Source organism: Caretta caretta, chromosome 7 (genome assembly GCF_965140235.1).
Source record: "Caretta caretta isolate rCarCar2 chromosome 7, rCarCar1.hap1, whole genome shotgun sequence".
NCBI classification, from domain to species: Eukaryota; Metazoa; Chordata; order Testudines; family Cheloniidae; genus Caretta; species Caretta caretta.
This window is the reverse complement of record NC_134212.1, coordinates 25310178-25334818: the sequence shown is the minus strand read 5'-3', so window position 1 is coordinate 25334818 and position 24641 is coordinate 25310178. Positions and strand designations below refer to the sequence as shown.

General features: G+C 40.0%; 1 protein-coding gene across 11 annotated transcripts in view; it reads right to left on the bottom strand.

The window, feature by feature from the left end:
• Positions 1 to 24641, bottom strand: part of DNAH12 (dynein axonemal heavy chain 12) — a 177429-nt gene that overhangs the window by 127213 nt on the left and 25575 nt on the right. For 4 of the 11 annotated variants that reach the window (XM_048856800.2, XM_048856798.2, XM_048856795.2 and 1 more), the window contains 17 exons: positions 24461 to 24639; positions 23385 to 23520; positions 21637 to 21762; positions 18967 to 19101; positions 17701 to 17894; positions 15349 to 15592; positions 12940 to 13125; positions 12310 to 12510; positions 11002 to 11196; positions 10637 to 10758; positions 10235 to 10517; positions 8925 to 9044; positions 6535 to 6691; positions 6105 to 6277; positions 4636 to 4788; positions 3945 to 4184; positions 1976 to 2221 (listed from right to left, as the gene is read on the bottom strand). In XM_048856800.2, the coding sequence (XP_048712757.1) occupies positions 1976 to 2221; positions 3945 to 4184; positions 4636 to 4788; positions 6105 to 6277; positions 6535 to 6691; positions 8925 to 9044; positions 10235 to 10517; positions 10637 to 10758; positions 11002 to 11196; positions 12310 to 12510; positions 12940 to 13125; positions 15349 to 15592; positions 17701 to 17894; positions 18967 to 19101; positions 21637 to 21762; positions 23385 to 23520; positions 24461 to 24639 (3090 nt within the window). Of the gene's footprint in view, positions 1 to 1975; positions 2222 to 3944; positions 4185 to 4635; positions 4789 to 6104; positions 6278 to 6534; positions 6692 to 8924; positions 9045 to 10234; positions 10518 to 10636; positions 10759 to 11001; positions 11197 to 11496; positions 11617 to 12309; positions 12511 to 12939; positions 13126 to 15348; positions 15593 to 17700; positions 17895 to 18966; positions 19102 to 21636; positions 21763 to 21862; positions 23521 to 24460; positions 24640 to 24641 lie in introns of those variants that run through there. The other 7 variants (XM_048856797.2, XM_048856799.2, XM_075130315.1 and 4 more) reach the window with 7 other exon arrangements.

The window sequence follows — 24641 nt, the reverse complement described above, 5'->3', positions numbered from 1 at the left end:
CTAAGGTGCCACAAGTACTCCTTTTCTTTTTGCGAATACAGACTAACACGGCTGTTACAATAGGTAATCAGGTTTCAGAGTAAGCCAAGGGACTCTGACCTGTCAAACAAGGCTTGAAATTGTATAAAAGTTCCTTGGGGCCTGATCCTGTCATCTCAGAGCTGCTTGGGGTTTCATGCAGTGGAAGCCTAAGCCATCAGGACTGAGATCCCAGTTCTGACTGGACCACTCTGAAGATAAACATTGGATTATAATTTATGGACTAAATTCTAAAAGAACTCTTTGCAGCTACAAAGTCTACCATCTCTGCTATGAATCTGAATCTCAAGACTGACTCATGTCTATATGTACATTGATCTTTTAACCATACTCTCTCTTTTTTCTTTTTTAATAAATTTGAGTTTAGTTCATAAGAATTGGCTGTATGCGTGTATTTGGGTAAGATCTGGAATATTCATTAACCTGGGAGGTAATGTGTCTGATCCTTTGGGATTGGTAGAAACTTTTTGTTTATATGGTGAATAAGATTTCCATTAATCCTCATAATATCTGGCTTGGGTAACTAGGTGGCGGCCTGAGGCTGGGTTACTTGAAAGGAACTGTGTTTTGGACTTCTGAGTCATCAGTGAGGTATAACAGAAGCTGTTTAGTGCTGGCTTGGTAAATCTAAGTATTAGAATATCTACCAGCTTTGGGGATTGTCTGCCACATTCTTTGCAATTCATCCGAATTGAGTGATCTCAGCTGGCTCCCCTGGGATCCCAGTCACAATATCATACTTTATCCTTTGCATTTATGTCAGGTCTTTCATTGGAGGATGTTTCAGTGCTTTCCAAATATCAGTTAATTAGGCATCAGTTCCACAATGACAGCTGGAAAGGGTGTTTCATAGAGTTTACGGCCACAAGAGACCTAGTCAGACCTGATGCACATCACAGACCATCAAATTCACCCAAATACACTTGTATCTTTTATATCCATTTTTTCCTTATCAAGAATTTCATTTAATCCTCTCAGTTAAAACTCAGTTCTGAAACTCATCTTAATTTACATCTTAGATAAACCAGTTCTGAAACTAGTTTTAATTTACATCTTAGCACTTAGTGGTTTACATTTAGAAAGTACTATAAAATATTAGTTTATCTTTCATAATAGCCTTATGAAGTAGATAATTAATGGGCGATGCCTGACTCGCGCATTTGTGGAGGCTGGGTACGAGCACTGGAAGCTCCCTAGAAGTGGGGGGCCAGGTCCCCTGCTCCACCCTGAGGCCTGCCCCACTTGGCCTCCTCCTTCTAAGACCCCTCCCATGCTCCACCCCCTCCCGGAGGCCATGCCCATCTTCCACCCCAGTCCGCCCCAGGCCCGCCACTTGCACCTCTTTGCCCCCTCCTCTGAGGGCCCCCTGCCTGCCACTCGCACCCTTCGCCCTGTCCCCCAGAAGGCCCTCCCGCCTGCTGCTCAAGCCTCTTTGCCTCCCCCACCTCTTTGCCCTCTCCCCAAGAACCCCCACCCATTGCTCGCACCTTTTTGCACCTCCTCCGAGGACCCCCCGTCCACCAGGTGCGGAGAGGTGTGAGTGGCGGGGGGGCCCTCAGGGAAAGAGCGGGGACAGGAAGAAGGGGAGTGAGGGCGGGGCCTTGTGGGGAAGAGGTGGAGCGAAGAGGAGCAGTGAGGGCGGGGCCATGGGGGAAGAGGACAGGGGGGAGTGTGGGAGGGGATACAGCTCAGGCGCCCTTTCAACAGTGGGCCAGCACGCCTCCAAAGGGAGGTGCGCTGCATCCTGTTTGGGGAGGCTTAGCCTCCCCTGGCCACCTATACCTTCCGGCCATGATTCTTATCCCCAATTTACAGATAGAGAAACTGAGACTTCAATGACTTCAGCAGGCAATGCTGTGAGGCAGTGGCACAGCTGGGTTCAAAACTCTGACATACTTGACACAGTGAAATCCACTATGTTACCTCAGGGACTTACCAATATATCTTCATTCTCCTGTGGGAATTTCAGTTTTAGGTTGCCAGCAGCCACTAGTACAGCTTTAACAGCACGCATACCGTAGTCATAATGGAACTGAGAGGAAAGTTGCTCTGAACAAAGTCTGTAGGTCATTACTATCTTCACTGATAATGGCTTGGCATTCAGAAATCCGTATGAGTAGAGAGAGATTTCTGCTATCAGAGCATAGTTAGGAACCATCATAGCTACTGTTCGGAAAAGAACCTGAAATGCATATCGCAGAAAATATGCTTAAAACGTTTAGCAGAATAACAAAAGAATTCCTGTAACTCTGATTTGCACTCAATATGTATAGATACTGCAACATAAAAATTCTTGTGGTAACAGTATTACCAATCTTTGAAGACAACATCTATGACCAGGGCTGGATTAAGATTTTGTGGGCCTGGCATCAAACATATTTGTGGGCCTCTATAGGGGCAATGGAGCATGGCGCAGGGAGGTCAGTCCCCAGAGTGAGGGCCCAGCCAGGAGCAATGGGGCATGGCATGGCATGGCAGGAGTGGCCCCGCTCCGCCCAGTCCAGTGCAAGGACACTCTTTACAAACCGGCAGTTGCCAGACGCACTGTGGCCTGTCCAGCCCTGTGCTGCCAGCGTGCCCCTTCTCCTCGGGGAGGAGCAGGGGCACTCTGGGGAGGGTGCAGTATGGGGCAGGAAGATGTGGGTGGCAGGGCCTTGGGGGAAAGGGTGGAGTGGGGGCGGGGCTTGGGACAGAGCTGGGGTCAAGCACCCATGGGGAAATCAGAAATTCAGCACCTTGGCAACACCCCCCCCCCCCGACTCCCTATGGCCAGAGCCCCCACAAAACCCGCTCCACAAATGCAGAACCTTGCAGGCCAAGAAGAGCAAGTAGTGGGCAGGGGGGAAACAGCAAGCAGAACAGGCCGGGGCCCCTTCTGAGCATGGGCCTGGCTCCATGACGCCATTTTAAACCCAGCACTGTCCATGACTCATTAAGAGCCAAACACAAGCGAGTTGCCTATATGGCCCTCATTACACATAACATTATTCACCAGATTACCCTGCTTTAACTTCCTCCTCCTCAACACCCTTGCTTTCCAGAGAACAAAGACTGCTCATTGTGTGCCACCGATGGGCCAAACACACCTGAACGGCAGAAAAAGATGTGGGAAAAGGAGATGGATCACATGGTAGATGGGAGAGTATACTGCACCCCCTGAAGGGGTGTAGTCACTGCTGACTAGAGCATTCCTGAATGAATTCTGCCCTCCTGAGGTAGAATTCCTCCCTGAGCTCCCTTTGAGGCAATGTGGCTCTGGCCTTTCTCACTTTGGTGCTGTGACTTAAAGGGAAAATAGAACCGCAAAGCTGCTATCGAGACATCTTCACTTTACTTTGCTGAAGCCATGTCTCACCACTGAAATAGAAACACTGGCATAAACAAATATCATAGCAAATATTTGTAATTGGTAGTTTGTATAGAGTCATCATCACATGATCTAGTCAAATTGCTCTAGCACTGCTTCCGAATAAAACTCCATTCTGAATTATTTTTAAGAACATTTTCTTGAAGTATTTGGATTCAATTTAAACACTACTTTAAAAGCAGGATTTGGATTCAATAAAAACACTACTTTAAAATCCTGCAGTCCCCCTTTTCACAGCTAAACAATCCTCACTGAAGGGTTTGGCCCATCACAAATAAAAGCAATAATAATAATAATTAATTGGTGTAACTTCCATTCATAACAGCAGAAAGACTGATTAAAAACCTTCAGGGAGAACAAACTGATTTGAATTAAAAAAAATGCAACCTGACAAATATGTTGTGTAAGAGATACAACATTTAAAAATATAAATTGTTTATATTGTAAATGCCACATTCTGGTGTAAATCCAGCAGGTAATTTGGCACTAGGTTTCTTAAATGCACTATTAAGTGAATATACTTATTTTATTATTTTACCTTAAGGTTGTCTGGCAGTTCAGAACGTCCTGCATAACCTGGATTCATGGTAATAGCTACAAAACAGTTGGGATTGAGCTTCAGTTCAGTCCCTTCAAAAATAAACGTTTCCATCTTCAGCTGTATGGCTCGCTGAATGCAAAGGATCTGCTGAGCCACCACAGACAGTACTTCCAGCTCAATTCGATTAAATTCATCAAAACAGGCCCAAGCACCTGAAGAAGCCAAACCCTTAAAAAACTGTAAAATGAGAAAGAAAGACAAAAACTGTAGTGTACCCCAACAGAGTATCAGGAGATTTAAAAGCAACAATTGGTAGTACAATGGCTTGAAATGTAATGTTGTGCAGTGAACTTATTTGCATACTTTGAATAATTAAGCCTCCTTAGAGGAAAGGTCAGCAGGTATATTAGGAAATCAAATCAATGGAAATCTTTCCTTGGTTTTACTGGAAGCTGAGTCAGGTTCATAGGCCCTGATCCTGCAAACTCCTTGTCACATTCTTAAACTAATGCACTGCAAGTGGTCCCATTGAAGTCATCAGACCTTAGATTATAAACTCTTAGGGGCAGGGAATCCTAGGTGGGATTTTCAAAAGTGACCATGTGAAAAGGGCACATAGCTCCCACTGAAAGTCAATATCTTTCCTCCTGAAAAACACATACTGATCTTAAAATGTAATTCAATTTACCTTCCCCATTGCCAGATAATCAAGGCCATCAGAACAGTTGAAGACAACACACTGTACAGCAAGAGCCTTAGCCAAGTCTTTAGTAGTCTCTGTTTTACCTGTCCCTGCTGGGCCCTCGGGAGCACCACCAAGGTTTAGATAAAAGGCTCCAATCTACAGAACAGAAATAGCTTATGAAAATTAATACTTTAATCAAAGACTTTTTCATAGTGGAAAATAATTTTAAATTTAATTGTAAATTGAAAACACTAGACAGTTGAAAACAAATTATTTTATAAAACCAATATTTATCAGATTAATACTAAATGAAAAAGTCTAAACTAAAAATTATTTACGTCTTCAAAACACAGGAAACTCAAAGTTCGGTTTGGAGTTATTTTTTATTGTAGGTGCCCCAGAAAAGGACACAATCTTATCCATTCCTGAGCAGTCCTTATCATAACTAGACATTGTATGTTATATTGGACCTGATCATACAGCTCTTCCTCAGGCAAAAAACATTTTTAAAGTCAATGTACCTGATCTTGCTTATTTCTGTTCTCTGACTCTCTCCTTTTCCTTCTCTGAGAAGCATCATCTCCTTTCCCACTCATTCTTTGTGGTCTTTCTCATACTCCCTCTTTGCTCGACCCATGTTCTGTTGTCCATCATACCCTGCCCGCCCCATATTCTATTCTCTCCCACACCATCTTTTCTTCTTTTCCTGTTCCATCCTTCCCATCTCTCCCACCCTCCAAACCTTTCTTTTCCCCCTTCCCTTTGTTCCCCCATTACCTTTATTCCTTCTGTTAGTAACACAGACTCTCTTTTTCTCCTCCACTCTCCCCATCTCTCTTCTGCACCCCTAATCCCAGTCTTCCCATCTCCTGGTTTTATTCATCTTTCAGTCCCTATGCACAAGGATGCCATCCCATGGAACACCACTCTTCTAGTCAGTTTAACCACTTTCAGGTTAGTTGTAGTTGGTTGAAGATGGGCCAAGTGTACAATGCAGCAATGTCTCTTATGTGTTGCCCATCAACTGAAAATGGGAAGTAAAAAGTGGCCAGCTTCTGCCTAGCTTCAGAAGCAATATCATGGCATCAATACCAATTTAAACTGCTAGTTACACAATGTCACATAAGTGGCTTAGCGATCTCATCCAAGCTGGGAGCAACCTGTCAAGAGGTACATTTTTGTCAGATTTGTAAACCCAACCCACTTGATGAAGTTGGTAAGCAGTATTCAGTTCAGCACAAAACATGACAATTGTTGCAGGTCTAATGGAGCCAGCCAGGTTCAGCTTGAAAATTTAAAATAGAAATTAAAATCCCCGAAAATTGGATGTTTTAACAGAAATGCTGAGAGTCCCACAGCTATTGTAGCGCTCCCAAGTGACACTATAATAAGTATAAAATGTTGAAAATGCCATATTACAGCTAAATGAATTATTTAAGCAGGTTAATGACAAGTTTTACATAAAAGCATACCAAGGTGCGGTAACATCTATCCGTAAGGGGAGTAATGACAAGTCGAGGGGAGTTGCCAAGGTATTCATAGGCATATTTTACATTGCAGTTAATGATGCGGACACGAGCATTCTCGTGTTCCCAATAATATCGCAGTTGAGCGAGCCACTGAAAGTCTGTCTCATTTTTCACACCTGGTAAGAAAGTAAGTAGCAGAAGATATGAAAAAAGTTCTAGAAAATTGGATTTTCTGTTAGGTATAAAATAAATAATTTGCCAATATGAAATAGGACTGAATTTATGACTGTTTTCATACATAAAAAGCTTGAAAAATTCTTACGGTTCTTAAGGCCAACAAGGAAAGATAATGCAAGGAAAGATAATTTCTCTGGGTTACGGGTAACTCTATGTTAAATACACATGAAGAATAAAATTTTAAAAAGTTATGTACCACTTTCAATCATCTCCATGACAACATCTCTAGCGTGCACATCAATAGTAACCAAAGCACCCAGTGTTGTTCGTGTCTGCTTAGATAATTTTCCTCTCACCAACTCTACAATATCATTAAGCTGAAGCTGAAGAGTACTGTAGTAATCCTGTAAACCCTACAAGAAAAAAAATGTCCAATTTGATTTAACAACCTTTGGACCTTAGTGTGCAATTAATTAGGGTTATGAAATTTTTTTCTTAGTGTGGATAGACATCTTAATAGAGATTGTTTAATGGACCATCTCCCTTCTCAGTCATTTCCCAAAGACCACCTCGTCTCTCATTTGCTATTATCTACCTACCCTGTAAAACTACAGCATATTGTTTTTTACATATTTTGAATCCAAGACCCATTTAGAGTTAATGAGAGTACTGACTTCAATGGGCTTGGGTCAGACCCTTACTGCATTTCAGCAGCTGTAAACAAACAGGAGGAGCCTATGATCAGCCTACTCTCTGTGAACCATCTGCCTGTGCTCTGTGATCCATCAGTGGTTTTCAGACCACAGTTTGCAAACCTCTGGATTATATACATGAAGATTTCATTGAAGCCAATGGTAGGTTTGCTTAAGGAAAAGCTGTAGGATTCAGCTCAGCTTATATATTTTTTCAAAATTAATTTAGTTTGCATTTGTTTTATCGAAAGCAGTTTCAAACTTTATAAGTAGCAATCTTTACAAATTCTGTGTAAAGCAGAACACTTAGTTGAAAAGAATCCTATTTTAAGAAAATTATTTAAAGTTCTTATTCTTATTGGAAGTGCAATCTGAAACCACATTCATCTTTTTTAAACAGTGGATCCCCTAGAGAAAGAATTGAATAGAGATGTCTTTATTTTGATATTATCTACCTGAACTCCTTGTAACTAGTAGAGTAATAATTTTAATTATTTTACAGAAAACTGGCTCGTAAAGTACAATTAAAATGTTCCCATAAATAATGGTTCTGTATGCATATATGTGAGTGTGCTGTACATGCCCACAAACTATGAAAAGCTCCAATGTGTCATGTGTACCTACCTCCTTTCTGATCCCTCCACATCCCTCTGATCCCTTGAAAGTACCACTGATTTTTAACACTTGTTAGAATGAGGACTGCGCTGGTATTTAGACTTTTCTAATAGAAAACTCGAAAGTAGCAGGAGGTTGCATATCAGCCTACATTTTTCAGAGTCCAATCCTGGATTCCTTGAATATAAAACTTCCACCAATTTCAATGGAACTTTTGAGTGCAAAAAAAATTCGGTATTTGGTCCTTAGGCAGCACTCTCTGTAAATCAGTTACCTGAGTACCCAGTGGGAAAGTAAAAAGTTGGCTACTATACATTATCCATCCATGCTAGAAGAAAGACAGGAGGGCATGGATGTGGTTTAATTAGGCTGCAACTTTATCTGCTTATAACATCTGGGAGGATCCGGCAAATTGTACAGTACAGGGAGGTGGAGGTTGGCTCTCTGCTGATCCAGACAAAGGAGCCCCGCCACCTTCCTTGGCTCCCTGAATGGTGACAGGAAAAGGAAGGGGTCGGCTCCCATCTGAAGAGATGTAGGACTCCCAAATCCCCCTTAAATCAGCTCCCATAAGGGATGCTTTCCTTCAAATCCATTTCCAATCCATTTATCCAAAACTATACCCCTTGCATACCGAGTACCTGCACTGGATGTCCACTTCTAGTATTACATATAAACTGCGACATGATAACCTAACCCACCTACTCCATCCCATCAGGTTCCCAGCTCAGGTGCAGAAAAGGTGAAAAAATTCACCTTACTTTGGTCAATCTGGCAGTGAGGGAAAAATTCCATTCCAGCCCCACAAAGAAAAGGGGCAACTAGCATAATGCCCACAATGAGTCAAAAGGAACAGGACCAGGTTCCCAAGTATATAGGTGCATGGGTGGCTGGTTCCAGCCTGATCCTGGTAAAGAGGGTGGCTGCATGGTGTATAAATACCTCTCCCATTTTTCCAGTCAGCAGGAAGGACAATGAAGTGACCTTGATCTGTCCCCAATTGCACCCTCCCCTTCTTGTCCATCCCTGTAAGCTTTCCCCCTTCTCTGCGCTGTTGCAAGGGATCCCTTAAGGGGTAATGCCCCTTTTCCTCCAGCTAGCCAGACCAAGATCCAGTTGCATAAAGGATGCAGTGGGCACATTCTTCAGAATTTGACCATTACCTAATATTCAAAACACCCAAAGGCTATTTACACCTCTACGTTTTAAGATTAATTATCATTTACTTTATCCAACTTTATTTTGGGCAGGAGGAGAGACGAATGATTTAGCTGAACAAAGTACAATAACTGTTATACTAAATGTAAAATAAAAATAAAAATATTATGCTTCATAATACCTCCGGCCCATTGCAAATGGCTTCATGTACCTCACTTGTCCAGAACATTTGAGACACACACAGCACTACCTGTCCAGGCCACTCGAGAACCCACTGCTTTCTTTCCGTCTCAGGATATGCCTAAAGAGTTAAATACATCACATGATGGTGTCAGTGTAAATAACTGAATATGTACCACTGAGTATGCTCCTGTATAATATGAATCTATATGATGCCTTTAATGATACTCTTTGGAATGCTGGCAATATTATATTTGTATTTTTGAAATAAAATACAAAAAATATTTCTTTTAAATTGCTTTTCCTTAATTTTCTTCCTTTTTTATTGCCAAATCATTAGATTTTAAAAGTCTCCCTATTAATTACTAGAATCTACCTAACATGCTAAATCACAAACAGAAACATTTTCTGGTTTGTGGTTTTCTTTTTAGGGAGGGCAAACCTGCAACAAGTATTTTGTTTACTTCTAATTTTTAATTAACTAAAAAAAAGATTGCAATACTGAAATAAACTCTACAAAATAGGATATCTTAGAAGATTAGGTTTCAGAGTAACAGCCGTGCCAGTCTGTATTCGCAAAAAGAAAAGGAATACTTGTGGAACCTTAGAGACTAACCAATTTATTTGAGCATAAGCGGTTAGTCTCTAAGGTGCCACAAGTACTCCTTTTCTTTTTGCGAATACAGACTAACACGGCTGTTACTCTGAAACCTCTCCTTACGATGTGTATGATAACCAAGTTGGGCCATTTCCAGCACAAATCCAGGTTGATTTGTGCTGGAAATGGCCCAACTTGATTGTCATACACATTGTAAGGAGAGTGATCACTTTAGATAAGCTATTACCAGCAGGAGAGTGGGGTGGGAGGAGGTATTTTTTCATGCTTTGTGTGTATATAAAAAGATCTTCTACACTTTCCACAGTATGCATCCGATGAAGTGAGCTGTAGCTCACAAAAGCTTATGCTCAAATAAATTGGTTAGTCTCCAAGGTGCCACAAGTACTCCTTTTCTTCTTGGAAGATTAGTAATGTTGTCAGGCTTATTTTATACATTCTCGTGACCATGCAGGACAATTCTCAGTCCTGTTTAAGGTAAAACTCACATTGACCTAACTGGCCTAAAATTATAAGTCTCCCACCAAAAACTTAGACCTGATCCTGTGGCTTTCATATGCTTACATTACACTCAAGGCAAGAAGAGTTTTAGTGTGAGTAAGGCTTTTAGGAAAGCACCCTAAAATGAAGTAAGGACTACTCATATGTATATAGTTTTTTAGGAGGTGGCCTGGATCATATACTAGAAAACATACCAATCTTGATTCAGCAATAACATCATGTATACTCCTCAGCATAATATCTTCCACTTGGATCAGCCACTTCTCCACAGCACCTCGAGCTTCAGAAGTAGAAATGGTTGAAATCAGTTCCACTCGCTCACCTTCAGTGCTATACATTGCCTGAATATCCAGGTTAGGAAGGAAATGCAGCTTAGCAATGCCCTCAAAACACTTTTTCAAGTGAGGCTGAACTCTGAGAGGATCTTTTGTCTCTGATAGGATCTCCAACATTTCATCATTAGACAAGAAGAAAAAACTAGAAAAAGATTCACAAAAATGATAGAAATACCAAGTTACTATATGTGTCAGCCCAACTATACAGCAAAACATAATTTCAATCATCTTTAGTTTTGACGTAATCAACATGCAGCCTACCGAGGAAAGAACAGGCGCTTCTTTTCAAGATAAGCATTAAGCCCTTTCATGATTTTGTCGAGAAGCTCGTTACATCCCTGAAGTTTCTCCAATAAACCTGTCAATGAAGTGGCAGCAAGAACCTGTAACAACAGAAATATAATCTCCATAAGTGCATACAGTAAGTCACATACAGGGCACATGTACAAAGAAGGTTATTAAGGTGATAAATACATAGCACATGCTTTTATCCTTTAAGTCTTAGGTGTGAGTGCAGGTATAGTTCAATTCATTGAGTATTTTTACTAGAAAATTATTGATAAAAATGGAAGGAGGATAAAATTCTTTTCTTTTGGGGCCAGATTATTTCTGAATCAATATATTACCTTAGGGTCTTTGACACAATACTTCATAATGTCCCTCCAGTATCTGTCCACAGTCTGAAAGAGACGTCCCTCTTCTGGCATCTGTTGCATGATGTCCTCAGAAGAAAAGATGGGCTCCAAGTAAAGCCACTGAGCTTGCACTTTCAACCATTCATCAATAGTCTCCTGAATGCGAATAAGATGGTCTTCCCATTCCTTAACAAACATATTAAAATTATTGCCAGGATATATTCATACCCCATAAAGTTAAAGAGAGAATCAAAAGTAAAGAAACCAAACCTTATGGAGAGCACAACATGTTCTGTCTCCCAAGGAAACTTAATATAAACAGAAAAGTAAACCACTAGGAGGATTAACGTTCTTTCCTATACATGCATTACTTACACAGTCTGAAAAGTCTAACCTTCCAGTAGACTAGTTTCCCAAAGTGCTGATAACGCCTTTGAATGGAGTTTCAGATCACTTCACTATTATCATCGTTTAATAATTTTATGTTTAGGTAACATTCATTATGATACTTGAAATCCTACTCACCTCTCCATAGCCAGGATAGTCTTGCTCATAGCAGAACTAGGACAGATCCATATTACAGTAGGGGGGCAGGATTTGAACGGTCTGTATAAAGAGTACACACCACCTATGCTTCAGTGAGCCCATCGGTGTGTGGGTTCCCTGCATGCACTACCAAATGAGATTTTGGGGTGGTGGCAGGGACAGTAGATCCACCAAATATTCTCCTGATGGGGGAAGGGTGTGCAATAACTACTGAGACTATTCTAGCCCTGAGGTTAGAATAACAGCGGCAGAGGGGCTCCACTCTCTGTTCAGCACCCTGAGGAAAGTAATTCCTTCCTCTGCCAGCCCACCAGGAATCTCCCAGTGTACAGCCCATCTGCAAAGGCATGCCCTGAGGCCAAAATTTGGCTCATAAAGACTAGATCACCGAATACTTTCATTACAGATAATGAAGCCATTATTATAATCATCAGCAAGAAGGGTTAGAGAGTTTATATAAAATGTTGGTTTCCCAGATTAAAGTGATGAGGATATTCTGCTGCAGTTGGACTTGGCCCAAGAGGAAGAGAGAAACCATGACTGGGAGAATAAGGGGGAATCTCAATATTTAAAAAAAATAAAAATTAAAACAACTTGTAAAAGATTTTATTTAGAAACACCCACATCATCAAATTTTGAAAAATTAAATCCAACAATAATGCCACAATTATAAAACATTAGGCCAACTATATAGTTATCACTTGAATATAAGTGGCCATTTTTAAAAGCAAATAAACATTTTGCCTCACATACCTTGATTTCTTTTTCAAAAGGTTTAATGAAAGGCGATCCTCTCATTGTTTGAGTTTTTACAATCTGATCATCTAGAATAGTCTGAATCTCATCCACTGCTGACAGAATACTAACTCCAGTCTCACGATAAATGCTTGTATGGAAGGAAACAGACTCCCATATTTCCATCATAGCGTGCATAGCTTTCTCTAAAGAAAACTCCTATTGTATAGAAAGAAGGAGATATTTTATAGTCACTGCACTAATTTTCTTTGGTTGACACATTCAATATATAATCTCACATACCCAGATAAATCTTACGAGAATTGTCACTAGTACTAACAGCATGACATTGTTTTCTTTTATTATTTTTCTTAACATTTCATTTGCTGAAGCATAACAAAATAATACAGTTAGGTAACACTGATGCTACAACACAAAAGTCATAAATGCAAACAAATTCAAAGTTATAGCCAACACTCCATCCAATAGGTCATGTTGTCAGTGACGAGCTCTCAACAGACGCAGAAAGTTATATACAACAATAAAAGGAGAAAAAATCATTAAAATAAGCCCCAGAAACCAACACAAAAATATACTTCGCTTTTCATTTGTTTCTTAAGAGATTTACAGTCAGACCTCTGTGCTCACCTTACTTGCGCCTACACTTATGGTTTCAAATTGCTCCAGGTAAGGGGCTAGGTTCTGCTTTAAAACTTTTCTTAGGGTAGTTCCAGAGTCTGGAGTTAAATCATATCCTATTATATCTGACATCTGTTGCCAGTGGCGAGTCCTTATGCCTGGGTTACAAAGGATAGTCACTGTGGGGATATTCTCCTAGTTGAGAAAAAATTTGCAAAACAGAATTTCATCTATGTAAATACAAATTTTGCAGATAATGTGAATTATGATCCACCTATATTAGCTCACCCTCTTTCCCCTTTGCAGCTAAACTCTGCATTTCAGCTAATACATCCAGAGAAGTTGAATATTAAATGACCGTCCATAATATACGTCTACTATTATTTTCAAAACATAATTCCACATACCACTGACTCTCTGGAAGACGTGCCACTGTTCCTGATATCTAACAATCTTTTCAAACAATGTTTCTGTATCAATCTAAAACCTGTCTATTATAACACTTTCATCAGTGGATCTGCACTGATGATGAATTATAGATAATAATTTTGCTATTGTACATGCATTCCTAAGGGTGAAACAGAAGGCTTTTTACCTGCCAAGACCCAAGTTCAGATTTTCTCCTGAAACAACTGATGACATGAGTGACTTCAATTAATCCCTGAACAGTACAGATGGCTTCTTTCAAAGCACTGCTTCAGTTGTTACCAAACATTATTCATTAATTTTTTCTGAAGAAATACAGAATCATGAACCTAAGTCTTCGCAGGTGCATAAAAAAAGTAACCAATTTTTGACTACATTTTGTATTAAAATGTACTTTCTTATACAATTGTTCTACTAGTAATCTGAGAAAAAATACTATTTTGTATCTGTGTATTTTTTAATTCCAGTTTATTTTTAAATACAAAAGGGGCACATAGTGATGCTTACGAAGCCTTTAGCTGCCTTTATGTCTAATTTTCAGAATTCCCTATTACAGTTCTTAGATACGCCTCAAAATCTGTTTCTTTTACTGTAGCTTTTTCCATGGCAGGAAGTAATCGTTTTATTATTTATATAACATGTAAATTAAAAATATATTATTAATTCACTCTTTGGTTATTCATATACCTGAAAATTTGCCAAAACTTTAGGGGAGAAATCCTGGCCCTACTAAAATCAGTTGAAGTTTTGTCATTGATTTAAATTGGGCCAGGAATTCAGTCTAAATACATACTTGTTATCACTTGAAAAGCATGACAGAACCAACACTCCCATGAACACTGCATAGCAGGACTTGAAAAAAATCTGTCACAGCAGCTCACTACTAATATTTTGGGTTTGCTCCTTAGAAGAAGGCAAGTTCAGCATCACATTTAAATTATGAAGATGGCAGTGAAGAATATCTTGATGAAAGAATCCAAATGGGCATTTTCGTGTCAATACATTTTGACCTAGACTGCACCTTCAGGTGCACTGAAGAGGCACCATCTGTCTGCTCAGCAAGCAAAGTTTCCTGATTCTGGCTGAATCTCATGCTGATCACACTGATGTAACTGCACCAACATAAAGTGGGGCTTAAACTGGTGAAGTTTAATCCAATAACTGAACAAAGCAAACTGTGCCAGTTTAAGTCCTATTTTGCACAGATGCCACATGTCTACATTAAGGGTTTATATTATGAGTGTATTGGGGCTTGTCTACACCTACAGCATTTAGTGAAGGTGCTACGTACCCCAACGGGAGGGCTTCTCCCAACAGCATAGGTACTCCACCTCCCTGAGAAGTGGTCGCTATGTTGACAGGAGAAGTGCTGTCCTCACCATGGGTTAGTTTGTATAACTGATTTTCCACACCGCTGAACTAAGTAGTTGTACTGACATAAACTGGTAGTGTAGGCCAAGCCTTGATGTAGTTGCATTGGTGCAAATTCCCTTAATGTAAACAGGGAATCATCAGCCACAATTCCTCCTGTGCACCCTGATGCAGCAGCTTGATCTCTTTGAAGAAGTGCAGCATCCTCCTCATTCTTCTCCTGCTCCCATCCCCAGTCCTCTCTTCCCACTTCCAAGTAGCGACTGCCCATAAACTGTAAGTGGAGTACAGACCTACACTCCCCTAGCCACATCCTCAGCCCCTAGGCCTGATCTTTCCAGGGTCAAAGGGGGTGAAGTGAGAAAGTGACTTCTTCTCTTCTCCTGTGCACCCACTCAGGAGCCAGAAACAATCTGACCCTTAAAATATATCTATATCAATCATTCAACTTTCCACAAAATTCAGTCATTCACAAGGGGTTTCCCCCCTTCATTTCTGTGAATTATCAAGTTACTACTGTAACCAAAATGGATGTTTCAGATATTGTAGTATCTACTTGGATGAGTAATGATCTTAGGATTTGCCCCTAAGTGCTAAGTATTATTATCAATTTTTTTTAACCTTAAAGTCTTTGATCTGTCCCATTATTGATGAACACATTATAATAGTTCGATTTTCCTTCTTTTCTTCTTCCAGCTTCTCTTCTACTATGGCTCTGCGATGCAGTGTCTTCTTCTTTTCTAGCTCTGCTTTCTTCTGCTTTTGTTGAAAAAGCTTCAACATCTTGTATATCTCTCGAAAAAAATCATCTACCTCAGTCTCCATGCTTTCCCCATTCAGGTCCAGGAAAGCACCATCCATCCATCTGGGACAAAAAACAAAATTATAATGCATCTTATACAAGAATCAGAATGACAAATATATCATGTACCTACCTAAAACACATTTTTAAGTTTTAAATATACTATTTGTATCATAAACAGAAGTTTAAAAAGTTAAAAGAAACTTTTTAATGGATGTGCAGCTAATGTTTTTAATTCTGTCATTCTCTACAAAATAATAATAATAACAACCAAGAAAGCACTCACAGCTGTTTAGTAGCATCAGGGCTTTCACAGGGTATAGTCACTAGACGGTAACTACCATCTTGGATGGGTATGTACTTGGGGTGGCTAGTCCCTCCCCCCACCCTCGGCTGCTCACACCATTGCGGCTACATTCTATTTTTAGTGCAATAGCTCAATCAGAGTCAGAATGAATGCGTCTCCTAGAGCTGGAAATTATACCTCCAGTTAGGAAGTGTATACCCATTTTCACACACTTTAGACCTGTCACTATTATAGCTTATACAGCAGTATTTACCCACCACAGGTAACATCATAATTTGAGCAGGTCTACATTCCATTTTGGGAGTGCAGACAGCCTCAAAATTGAATTCTGTTATATAAATATAGACAGTGTCCCAGAGAAGTATGTTTCGGATGCCCAACGCAACCAGCAGAGAGGTAGATCTCTGTGGAGTGGGGTGGGGCGGGACTGGGGAAGACACGGTTGGTCCGACTGAGCCATGTCCCCCGCAACCAGAACCCCCCCGATGAGCTCCACTCCCCCTGCACCTGGACCACCCCGATGAGCCATCCGCACCAAAATCCCCACCCTATCCTTCCTCTACCCCTGCATGGCATCTGGAGCTGGGTCAGACCCACCCTCAGATTTCTCCTCTGGCTGTAGGAAGCTCTGCAAACTCCCCTCCCCCTCCCCCACCCCTGCCCCACGCGCTTCCTGTACCTGTTGCTCCTCAGCTACACTGTACACTGAGGAATCACTGTCCAGGGAGCTGCTCCCCCATTCACCCAACCCCTGTGCATCCAGACCCCCTCGTACCCAGACCCTCCAACTGAGACTCATCCCCCCTGCAACCAGAACACCCCCCGCCCCCGATGAGCCCCACTCCCCCTGCACCTGGACCACCCCAATGAGCCATCCACACCAAAATCCGCACCCTATCGAGCCCCAACCAGCTGCACCTGGATCCCCATCCCCACTGAGCTCCACTCCCCAGCATCTGGACCCCCACTGAGCCCCCCACACCCAAACCCTCCCTACCCTCGCTGAGCCCCAACCATCTTCGCCTGGATCCCCTGCAGAATCCCATTACCGTTGCACCCAGAACCCCCCAACAAACCCCTGTACATCCAGATCCCCCCCCACCCAGATCCCCCCCATCTGCCCACACCTGGATTGCCCCACACAGAACCCTTTCAACCCATACCTGGATCCCACACACACTAAGCCCCTCCACACATGAATCCTACCTTGCTGAGCCTGCCTGCCCACACCTGGTGCACCTGGCATGGAGGGGCAGAGTTCTGGGGTGTTTCTGGGGCAGGTCCAGTCCTTGAGCTATGTTAGGGTTGCGTGCAGATTCACTGCTTAGTCAGGGTCCGGGGGGGAGAGGGAGCTTCACAGTGATCTCCCACTTCTGTGCAGCCAGTGGCCTGTGCTCCCTAGTGCCATGCTGGAGCTTCCACATTTATTTGACAAATAAAATTTGCAGAATTTTGTATAATTTTAAAATATTGTGTGCATAATTTTTAATTTTTTGGAGCAGAATGCCCTCAGGAGTAAATGTAACTACAATATTTATATTCCAATCAATTTATTTTATAATTATATGGTAAAAATGAGAAAGTAAGCAAGTTTTCAGTACTAGTATGCTGTGACACTTTTGCATTTTTATGTCTGATTTTGTACGCAAGTAGTTTTTAAGTGAGGTGAAACTTGGGGTACACAAGACAAATCAGACTTCTGTATATCTATACCTGGATAGATATAAACACAGAGATGAAAATATTCACATGCAGGAGTTAAGCTTCAAAATAGCTCACATATCTTGCATGGAAAAAACAAAAGCAACCTGAATCTTTTAGCCTTTTCCTTATTTAGCTTTAAGACTATCAAGTACATAATTACCGTTTTTCTGTTCGTTGCCATTTCAGTATAAGAACAAAAAGTTTCTGATAGGGCTCGATATTAACTTTTAAACTCTCGAGAACAGGATACTCAGTCAACTCCCACTTGAAGAGAGTTTCTTCTTTATTAATAAAAGCTACTGTTTCCTCAGCTTCCTGTATGCGTTTCTGCAATGCTCTCATGTCAGTCACATACTGAAATCAAATGATTTTACATCTTTTGAAAATTATTCAACTTATGCTATGAATAGACATAATTACATGATATTAAAAGAGACAATAAATCATTGACTTTTCAAAATGATAAGTAAATTTGTGAGAGTTACAAGATACTAGCCTCATGCTCTTTAATAAAGACAATAACATGGTCCTCAAGCAGATGGACTGAGTTTTTCCACAATGAGGACAGTAGATCAATGCTCAGAAAAACAAAATAAGCATAATTTTACTCTTCTCAAACTAAAGCATTGTAAAAAAGTGTTCTCAAATTGTTTGAGTTTCAATGGTACATTGTAACAAAAAGAACACATATTATTAACTTCTCTGTAGTTAATATGTAGTCTTGGCAACTGCGAATCCCAAGTTTAAACTAGTTTCATGCTTTAAGATAATTTTTTTTAAATGTACTTAATTACTCAGTGAAGGAGTCAGGAATCTTCCCATTTAAGCAATTTTTTAAATTCAAAATATGGCAGGGAGTGTTTAGTGATGAGGGAAGGGGACTGGGACGTCATGAAGTTTCAGATCCAGCATTCAGTCTACTGTTCGTATACAATGGTGTTTTGAGATTTATGTAACTGGACAATTCCTATTGAAATTACTGACTGAAAACCCCAACAAACCTAACTTAGTGGTTTAATTTCCCAAAACTAAACATACTAAAATCAGCTACTGAAATCATGGCCGCTGTGAAGTCAATGGCAAAACTCCCATTAACTTCAGCAGGGTCAGGATTTCACCAAAAGTGTTTGCACAGCCTCAAAAGCATTTGCTTCCATATCTTTAATATCACTCCACTCTGTGACTACCTATTAACTGATTTAAACAACGTCCTTATGGTAAATTTCCCCTCCAATCAGAATATTAGTGCACTATGGTAGTTAGCGTGAAAGTGGGTGTCTAATGACTTTCATCAGCATAACAGTACAGCAATAGAGCTTTAATATTTAACTTTGTGTTTGCTACATCTTTTTTTAAAATCATAATCCTATTTCTTGTATTTAAGCATATGTGACTCTTTGAACCCCCTTTATACTATGTATCAGACCTGTTGCATGCGATCCAGTTCTGAGAATTCTGTAAACTCTTCCATACAGCGAGTCTGCCTTTCTAGTTCCAAAATAAGCTTCTCACGTTTGGCCAGTAGTTCACTTTCACCTTTACGTTTAGATTGTTCAATCACCTATAAAATAGATAATTTAAATGTGTTAAAAGAAAAAAAAGCTTGCAGTAGACATTTGAGTGATAAAACATGTTGCATCAATGTTTTGTAAATAAGAGTTATCAGCATGGATAAAGAGAAAATAAATAGTACAGATAGATTATTTCCCTTGCAATAACTGGAGTTCTTATAGAAGCTTTTGTCCACAATGATCCTACTATGGGTAAGTGGCTTGCAGTTATCCCTCAAAAAGATAGGTGATAGGAGTTTTATCTAAATAACAACTGTAGAAGAGTCCGGCAGAGCAAATTAGGCATCTGACCTAGAAGTTGTGACAATGGACTAGTGATTGGTAAACATATGAACCTAACCACAAGTACAAATTTCAGAAATAGGCACCTCTCTGAAACAAGCCAGAGATGTCAACAGGGCCCGAGTAGAGTGCATCCTAATTTAAGAGGGAAAAGGCAGTTTATTTAAAAAAATTGGAAATCTGAATGCAGTCTGCAAGTAGAACTGAGCAAATAGTTCATTTTTCAATTCAGGGACTGAACTGAAAACCAATAGGGCCAGGTCTGAGCCCCATATAAAAAGGAAATATGGTGTTGCAAAAGCTGGAAAACAAGAACATAAGACCTCTCTGAAGCATAAGATCTGTGATGAGATGGACTCCTTCCAAAGCTACTCTCAGGAATCAGTGTAGGTGAAGGCAGAGATCTCGTATGAAAAGTGCTCCTGCTTCCATGCAAAAATGATTATGCAGATGACCAGAATTACTCTAAAGGGGGAGGCAATTCCTGAGCTGTAGAAATAGGAAAAGTCTCAGCCTGACAGCATGAGGTTGGATGCAGAGAGACTCTCATCTTCAGAACCTTGGGCTCCAATACCAGGAGTCTCCTGGCTACTGAAGAAAAAGGAGAGACAGCCACCAAGGGGGACTCCAGTTCTGGAGTGATAGTAAGGTCTGCAGGAAATGTAAAACCAGCCTTAGTAGATGAAGGAGACTGTACTGACAATGACAGGGCTCTGTCCAATGGTACAAATACTGGAGTCTCAGCAGAAATCTTGTCAGGATGGGGTACCAATGACAATGGGGCAGAGGAAGCAAGCATGGTACCAATGTGGTTTCAAAGGAGCCAGTTTAGACAAGTAAGCATGATGGTTTTTAGCCTTCTTGGTCAGTACTGGAAATGGCGACCAGTGCTGTGCCCTATCTGGAGATCTTTGCTCCTTCGGTCTTGGACAGGAGGAGTCACTGACTGAGCTGAGGAGAATGGACAAGAAGGCTTGATAGCAACATGAGGTCTCATAGAGCTAGCAGATCACTTAGCCCCCAGAGTGGAGTTTCTTCCTGTTTCAAAGCTGGTTTTGTTGAGTACCCCAGCTACAAGAAACTGCTCCTTAGGTGATACCTCAGAGTCAGACACACTTCATATTGACCTTTCTATAAAAAATAATTTTGAAACAAGCATCACAAGCCCTATCTGTGAGCTCAGTAAAACAAATACAGATGGTACACATGCTAGGGATATGAGACTCCTCTAAACAAAATAAACATTTTGTACACACATCACTGGGGCATAACAGTCTTTTAAAGCCCAAAGATTTGCTCTCTGCCTTCGGATGTATTCCTCAATACCAAAGCAAGACTCAAAGAAAGAAAAGTGCTTTGGATTTTTTTCACCCAACAGGCTTAAATAAAACTTTTTAAAAACTACACAAACTCTAAGCTCACTAACTATAACCTTAAACTATCTAAGAGTCATGGGAAAGCATGGGGATACTATGAACTCCAACTTGCTACCATGGGCAGTGCGAAAGAACTACAATGTGAATCATGTGGACTACTGCTCGAAGAAGTGGTGGAAGATTAAGAAAGTAAACTATTATGGACCAGGATCACAGAAAAACAACAACAGTTGCATATTCTTCATTAGTAAACTTTAACAGAATAATTGGAATTCCTAATTCTTATTTATCTAGAGAACAAAGTCACATGAAAAAATTAATATCCGGTACATTTAGAAAGAAAATAAAGCAATAATTTCTTCATATAGCAATGGTTGAATTTTTAAAAGGCCTAGATAAATCCCTCACATATGATGGTGATAAGCGTGCATATTAAAAGGATGATATTCATTTCTCATGCTTCAAGGCACAAACTTTTTTGGGTCTGGAAGGAATTTTCCCCATTGTATAAAGTATTACACAATTGGCTAAGTGCATTCTAGTGAATTTTTATCTTCCTCTGAATTATCAGGTATTGCCCACAGTAGAAGTAAGATACCAGACTTGCTAAAGACTTTAAGCTCAAATGACAGTTCTAATTTTCTATATTTGTAGCCTGCTGGTACTTGCTAAATATCTAATTATTATAGTCTCCATTAGTGCACTGGCTTCTTATAAATACATAAACCTGGTACCATGGCATTTGAGTGCCTTATAATCAATGTTATTATACACATTTATTTTCATCAGCAGTGAAAATAAATTATTCAAATACTTTACAAGGCCTAACAAATTAGAATATATAATGTACGAATAAAATATCTTTACATCATCATGTTCATCAAAGATGGGATTAATCTTCTGAGGCCACAGTAGGACTGTTGCATTCAGTGCCAGATCTTCAGGAGCAAATATAAAAACATCTAAAAGGTAATTCATTCGCCTTTCACATTCCTAAAAAAGAGATTCCACAAAAACTTGTATTTCAAGTTTGCTTATAGTATAGAATAGGATAACTGAAAATATTTATGAAGGTAAAACAGTGAATTCAGACCCATAATCCCTTGTTCCTCGTTATCCTGATCCAAGGATGAAATCCTGGCCTCATTGATGTCATTGCCAAGACTCTCATTGACTTCAGTGGGTGTCCCAGATTTCGCCTCAGGACTATAAATTATCAAGGAATTGACCTCTCATTGCTTTGAAAGGCAATGTAACATGGAAAGTTCGTATGCAGCATGTGTCTTCTCTGAAACTTGTTCCCCCTATAGTGATCACATCTCAGCTGCTGGGTACTATGCTTCTTGAGCTCTCCTTTTTTAAGGAGCTATAATAATATAGGCAATATAAAATTACATGTTGTTGTGTAGTTTCTTTTAAGTCAAATGAAGTTCAATTTTTAAAAAATTAGAAATCTATTAGAAGAGCATAAGATATTCAAGTTTATGCCTCCCTTAATGTGTAAACTTCTCTTATCTTACCATATTCTATTAACTTAATGTCTGTGTGAGGAAAGCCTACTACTTAGCACATATGCTCATCCTGCAGCATATGTTTTGTTTGTCATAGATGGCTTCAGCATCAAAGTGGAAAATCTGATCACAAATCACCTTGACCCACAGTACAAAACAAATCAGAGAGCCACTTGCCCTCTGAGATTTTAGGACTAGTGTAGATCTGTAGTGTTGTTTTAGATTCCTTTCTTACACAATTTGAAATATAATATTTCCTATTTTTCCTCCAAGAATAAACAATCACAGCTCAAACACTAAATAGAAGCATCTTCTTGTCAATCCCATCCAAACAATAAAAGGCTCATCTCTGACAATTACAGACAACATTTTAAACACCAGAGGCTGGCTGCAGCTGTAAAAAACCTGCACATTAACAAAACTGTATGTACCAACTGGTACCCTTTTGTGTCCCTAATTATCATATTTACACACATAAATGTAGTTTAATATGTGAGTGTGTATTTTTTGCAGATACAATCAGCTTCTAGTTTTTATAAATTTGGCCTTTAAAGTCAGGACCTAGAGACAGTCTTTAACTTGAGTCTCCTTCAAAAGACATACTGTGATAAAAATAAAACTTCAAGTCCAGCTCATTTGAGCTATAATTGAAGGAAAATCCTGCCCATCCTCTTCATGCATGTAAGCAGAGGGGGATAGGGGGTGAGATGTATAAAGTTCACACAGAGGAAGCATTCATCTTGTGTTGCATGGATCCCAGATCTCCATGGTGTCCTTAAGCTCCCGTTAACCAGAACTTTTAGTTAATCTGGGTACAATGTATTGTATACTTAGACAATGCCTAAAAACATATAAAAACATGCTATGTAGCAAAGATCTAGATACAGGTCAGGGACAGTGGACTTGTCATTGCACACAGTCACCAGCTCTTTCCCACATGTGAGGGGAACTCAGAGTATGGAGGACATTCTAGCCCAGTGGCTGGAGCAGCAACTGTGGAGCAGGTCCATTGTTACAGGAGATTTTTGATACCCAGCTCCACAGAAACTCTCCAGTGTACAGGACTGGAGAAGAATTTAAGCCAGAAGAAATATAGACATTTACCTGGATTTTTATGAGCAGTGCCTGAATACCTGTGGTTTTTGCCTTTTCTACATAAGCTATCATTTCCATCATTTCTTCTGTGGTCTCAGGAACTTTTAATGCACGCTCTTTAATTGTTTCAAATTCCTTGCATATTCTGTAAAATCGTATGTCAAAGTTTAAGATTTTGTTTAACTTGGTTTCTAGCTGAGCCATAAGACCAGCAATATGTGTATGACAGTTACCAAGCATTCCTGGAACTATCATTCCGATTATCTCTTTAAAATCACTGGGCCAAGTCCATCCCTGGTGTAATTCCGTGATTTCAATGTCACAGTGAATTTGGCCAATTAGCTGTAAGAGTCATATACATCCCTTTACTTTTACCCTTCTAGTAATTCTTAAAATATTTGTTATACAGTTGTTGCAGAAAAATGTTTTCTTTTTTTAAAAATAAGTACATTGAAACTTAAGCACAGTATTAGGGCCATATATTATTCATTCTCTCTCTCTCTCACACACACACACACTTTCTCTCTCTCTCTCTCTCTCTCTCACACACACACACACGGTCTGCTTTGCATTATAAGAATGTAACCCCATTTTGCCATTCTTGTGACATGGCATCATGAATTTTGGATAGTATTTGAGAATTTTATCATGCCATCATATAGTTTGATTTATTTCCTAACAGTTCATCCCTTACATATATAGATAATCTATAGATGTCTCTCATGTATACAGAGCTTCAAGAAATCTAGAAGTCCCTTCCTCTGGCCAATTCTGGCACTTTACTCTTGGGAAGCCAAGAATGCAGTGAAGTAGATCTCTTGCCGGGCAGTTTCCCCAAAACCTGCCAGCTCTGATAGAAACACTGTGCTCTTGCTGGAGTTAGGACCTGAAGTCCAGTAAAGAGACACCAGGCAATGCAACTCCCCTGAGATACTACTGACTTTCAGTTAACCAGGAGTTTTGGTTAATCAAGGGAGTAAAGTACTGTATATATTTATACACTGCCTAGACAACACAAATGCAACTATGTTAAATAATATTCCTTTCCAAGAAAGTGGCGATTTATAGCAAGAAAGTGTACTCACTTTTCATTTTCCTCTCTGTGATTAGCAACTATTCTCTCCATTAGTATATTTGCAAAGCTTTTTGCTTTATCAGTCAAACCCTGTTTCAAATCATCACAGTCCAAACGTACCATAGGGAAATGAGCTAGTAGTGGCAAACTCATGATTTCCTTAGCAAGGCTGAGAAACTCATCTATGAACT